The sequence below is a fragment of the Pristiophorus japonicus genome, chromosome 6, assembly GCF_044704955.1.
Source record: "Pristiophorus japonicus isolate sPriJap1 chromosome 6, sPriJap1.hap1, whole genome shotgun sequence".
Lineage (NCBI taxonomy): Eukaryota > Metazoa > Chordata > Chondrichthyes > Pristiophoridae > Pristiophorus > Pristiophorus japonicus.
Genome location: NC_091982.1, coordinates 68,113,491 through 68,118,440, shown reverse-complemented (window position 1 = coordinate 68,118,440; position 4,950 = coordinate 68,113,491). Strand labels below are relative to the sequence as shown.

Below are 4,950 nucleotides of genomic sequence, written 5' to 3'. Positions count from 1 at the left end.
CGATACCACTGGTTGCGCGCAATTACAGGCCTAATACAGCACATTTCAATTGCTGTTTGTGAAATGAAATGGAAGAGTAAAATGCAAATCAGGCTGAACTAGGCACAATTAATCAAGGGCGATAACATGGAGGTGCCATACCTGTAAATAACCCTCAGAACCAGCCAATCACCACCAACAAACAGGGCGCCTCCTGCATTTTTAATAGGCATTTGTGCCAGTCAAGCGCGCCTCTTCCAATCAAGGCACAGCATGAGGCTCACGTGATTACAATAGTGCCTTTTTCTGATTGGCCGGTTGCGGGTTGCCTCCTGAGTTGAGTTATGTGCCGGGGAGTTGAGTGATTGACTCTATCAGTCTGAGGACATCAGCCTATTGAAGAGGGGTTAGTCTGATTGTGAGCAACAAATCACTCGTGGAGATTTTTTTTGAACAGTCCAAGCCCATCAAAAGGCGTTTCAATGCAAGGGGACTAGAGCGATACATTTTTGCAAAGTTGTTAAAGGTCTTTACCCCCCCACCCCCCCCCTCTCCCCACCTCCCCGGTCCCCCTCCCCATCTCCTTCCTGATTCCTCGGGAGCCGTGTGATTTTGTTGGAGATGGCGATGCTGCTGGATGGGGCAGCCCAGTTCCCTGCCCTGGGGGTTGGTGGCTTTGGCAGCCCCCGGCAGCACGACATGGGCAGCCGCGACCCGGCACTGGGACTCAGCCCCTTCTGCGACTCGCCTCACCCTGGAGCTTTCAAACTCAACCCGGCGTCTCACGACCTCTCCGCCAGCCAGACATCAGCGTTCACCCCGCAGGCGTCCGGCTACGGCGCCGCCTTGTGTCACCACGCCGGCCAGGTGGGCTCCTACAGCGGCGGACCGTTCAACTCCAGCCGGGAGTTCCTGTTCCGCAACCGGAGCGGCGGTCTGGGGGACCCCGCCGCCACAGGTGCTCAGCATGGCATCTTCCCGTCGCCGGGCGCACCCCCGGGGATGGCCGACACCCCGGGGCACCTTTTATTCCCAGGGCTTCACGAGCAAGCGTCCAGCCACACGTCTTCCAATGGACACGCGTTGAACGGCCAGATGCGCCTGGGATTGCACGGCGACCTGTTTGGGAGAGCGGACCCTTACCGGGCAGTGGGTAACCCCAGGACAGACCCGTACAGCCCGGCCCCGCTGCACAACTACAGCCCTATGAGCATGAATGTGGGCATGAACATGAGCGGCCATCACGGAGCGGGGGCCTTTTTTCGGTACATGAGGCAACCGATCAAACAGGAACTGCCCTGCAAATGGATTGACGAGACTCAGGTCAATCGCAACAAAAAGAGTTGCGAGAGGACTTTCGGCAGCATGCATGAACTGGTCAGCCACCTCACCATGGAGCATGTTGGGGGCCCCGAGCAGTCCAATCACATCTGTTACTGGGAGCAGTGCCCAAGGGGAGGAAAATCTTTTAAGGCCAAGTACAAACTCATTAATCACATTCGAGTGCACACGGGCGAGAAACCATTCCCTTGTCCCTTCCCGGGATGTGGTAAAATCTTCGCCAGGTCGGAAAACCTAAAGATTCACAAACGGACCCACACAGGTAACAGTAATAAGTCTCCGTTCCCCGTGAAAGCAGCCTGGCGGGGTGAATGCACGTCTTGTTCTCGGAATTAATTTGAAGAAATATGTAACATTTCTGTTGAAATTTAAAATCATCGCTTTTGATTTATTTCGCACAGAAACGATTATATTTGAATCCCGAGACACATTTTTCTGATAATCTGTGTGAAGCGGCGTTTCAGATCTTACAAAAGTTGCCCGGAAAAAGCCGGACTTTTGAGTGTGTGAGTGAGTGAGTAATGTGGGAAGGCAGGCTAGGCGGGGCGCGCGTCTCGGCTCAGCAATCGGCCGCCAGCGCCAAGCCGCTTGCTTTGCTTTTGTTTTTAGAGAGAAACATTCTAAAGATGCATTCGTTTGTTTCCCCAGCTATGAAAAATATCTCCCGATAATAAAATCTGCATTTGCTTCCCTTTGGAAAGGGGATTAACACAAATGTCGATTCCTTTCGCTTCAGCCTGCTCGCTGTCGTGTTTCTGTCTGCTGGGAGGACGCTTTGTGTCGTCCACTAAATCATTTGCCGCTCTTCTGAACAAGGAGCGAGCAGATTGTTTATGCGAAATATTATACAAATTATCGAGGGACATTGTGTGCAATGTTTGAGGTCGTTTCCTCTCCGTTTATGACAAGGGAGAATGCTTCAAACTTTTATATGTCCAGAGCTTCCACGGAGCGCCTTCTGCAACAATCCTTTCACGGCACCCTGCAGAACCCAAGCTCAATAGCAATTCCTGTCATCTATTATATATAATTATATTGTTTCACTAATTACATTGAAGAAATTAATTGTCCAATGAAGAGATTTAATAACGAAAAGATATATGCCGTTTTAATTAGTTAGCCTTTGATAGACGTATTTTACTTTTCGAATCTCCTTGTTTGCTATTTATTAAATTCAACTGGAGAGCGAGCAGGGAAATCCTCACCGCAACGTTTAAACAGAACTGTAACAGGGTCTGGGAAAATAATGGAAGCAGTAAAATAATAGTCTACAATTGTGGATTTGAAGTGTGTGTGTTTTTGTTGATTTCTTACAGGGGAAAAGCCGTTTAAGTGTGAGTTTGAGGGTTGTGATCGGCGCTTCGCCAACAGCAGCGACCGCAAGAAGCACATGCACGTGCACACATCCGATAAACCCTACATCTGCAGAATGTGTGACAAGTCTTACACTCATCCCAGCTCTCTGCGGAAACACATGAAGGTAAGCATTTGTTTACACACCGTCTGTGCGCCGGATTACCGCCCAAATCATTCGGTCAATTCCTCCAGCCAGCCCACACCCTCAGGCTGACAATATTCAAGACTTTGCTCGTTCCATAATTCAGGCAGTTATTTTTTATTTATTGTCGGGATGTGGGCAGGGCTGGCATTTATTGCCCATCCCTAATTGCCCTTGAGAAGGTGGTGGTGAGCCGCCTTCTTGAACCGCTGCAGTCCGTGTGGTGAAGGTGCTCCCACAGTGATGTTAGGGAGGGAGTTCCAGGATTGTGACCCAGCGAAGATGAAGGAACTGCCGATATAGTTCCAAGTCAGGATGGTGTGTGACTTGGAGGGGGACGTGCAGGTGGCGGTGTCCCCATGCGCCTGCTGCCCTTGTCCTTCTAGGTGGTAGAGGTCACGGGTTTGGGAGATGCTGCCGAAAAGTCTTGGTGAGTTGCTGCAGTGCATCTTGTAGATGGTACACACTGCAGACAGGGTGAGGCCTGTTGCTTGACTAGTCTGTGGGATAGCTCTCATAATTTTGGCACAAGTTATTATTTGTTCAATCTTTGCACCTCGGTTTAAAATATTTTATTTGGCGGCGTTTGCAGAGGCCGAGCGAGATTTCAGGAGAGACTCATATTTGTATTTTTTTGCAATTCTAGGTACATGAATCCCAAGGTTCGGATTCTTCCCCGGCCCCGAGCTCGGGCTACGAGTCGTCCACTCCTCCCACCCTTCTCTCCTCAAACAGCGAGGATCCGAGCAAAAACTCGGCCCCGGCCACGCACAACAACCCCAACCACAACCCGCCGCTGCCGCCTAATTTTAACGAGTGGTACGTCTGAGACGGGGAGGAGGAGGTGGTTCTCAGAGCACCCACAGCAGCTCGCCAGCTCGGACCTGTTGAAAACGTTCTTTTGCCGCAAGAGGAGCAAAGCTGAGACACTTGGGTTAACGCCGGGCGGTGAGGGAGCCGCCGGACGATGGTTGCGGGCAAGGGGCAAGTTTTGCTGATCGACACTGGCCACAGGGCGGGCTCCGGAGTACAATCGGATTGTTATCGGCGTTCGAGAGGTGATTATTTTTTGTTGTTTTGGCAGTATTTTTTTTTGAGAGGGGAGTGGGGTTCGGGGGGGGGGGGTGGAGGGGGAAGGGATCCCGCGTAGACCATATGTTTCAATAGTGAACTGATGCTGGCACCTCGGAGCTGATTGACTGTGAAATTCACACAATCTCTAAAAAGTGCCAAAGTCCTGTTATGTCTTGAACTTAAAAAAATACTTGTGAATGTATCTCCCGTCCGATTGGGTCAAATCTGTTGTTTGAGTGGTTTTCACAGGCTGGGACGTAGTTTCACACTAGTACAAGATCGTGACAGTTAAGTATAACCTCGCCTTTTTTGTAATAACTATTTTCTGTAAATATACATATTCATAATGTCATATTTATCATCTTGTAATTTAATCACCGGTACTTACCTGCCGCTGAAACAATATTTATGAAGAATTGTTTTCTAACAAAACCTATGTACAGTTTTTTTTGGAGGAAGAAAGGGTTATAACCAAGTTAACATTAAACAATTTTGATTTACAAATCAAACGTTGCATTTTTTGAACCACACCGAGCCTCCCTGTCTCATCTCACCACAGCCCATGCGATATGTGCCGCTGACTTCTGCCAGTGGGAACTTTTAACTTTGGGCTCAGGAACTTGAGAAATTGGAATTTAAATCATTTGGGAAATTAATTCGGTGTTTAACATAAAGTAAAAGGAAAAGGAAAACATGCTTTTAAAGCAAATGTAAAATGGTGCCTGATAGAAATGAGATGCCGTTGGAATTAATTATATTGGCGAGTGTGTGTGTGTGAGACTCAGTGAGTGTGTGAGTGAGTGAATGAGTGATTGGGAGAGAGTGTGAGTGAATGAAAGAGTGTGAGTGTGTATGAGTGGGAGAGTGAATGTGAGTGTGTGGGGGAGGGGGCTCAGGCGGGGATGATGAAACGCTTATTCTCTGGGTTTCAATCACAGTTTTTGTAACGTCAATTCAATATTTAATCGGTACAATAATAGCGCCCATCACTCAACATCTGTGCGTTTGGATTCCCGATCAATCGCTGGTGCCCATGACATTTCCTTTATTTACATGAA

The 4,950-nt window shown here is 48.8% G+C and overlaps 1 protein-coding gene across 1 annotated transcript; it reads left to right on the top strand.

The window, feature by feature from the left end:
- Nucleotides 1–600: 600 nt before the first annotated feature.
- Nucleotides 601–3,647, top strand: zic3 (zic family member 3 heterotaxy 1 (odd-paired homolog, Drosophila)). The gene is made up of 3 exons (XM_070882065.1): nucleotides 601–1,582; nucleotides 2,637–2,800; nucleotides 3,465–3,647. The coding sequence occupies exons 1-3, from the start codon at nucleotides 601–603 to the stop codon at nucleotides 3,645–3,647; spliced, it is 1,329 nt and encodes a 442-aa protein (XP_070738166.1).
- The last annotated feature ends 1,303 nt before the right edge of the window (nucleotides 3,648–4,950 follow it).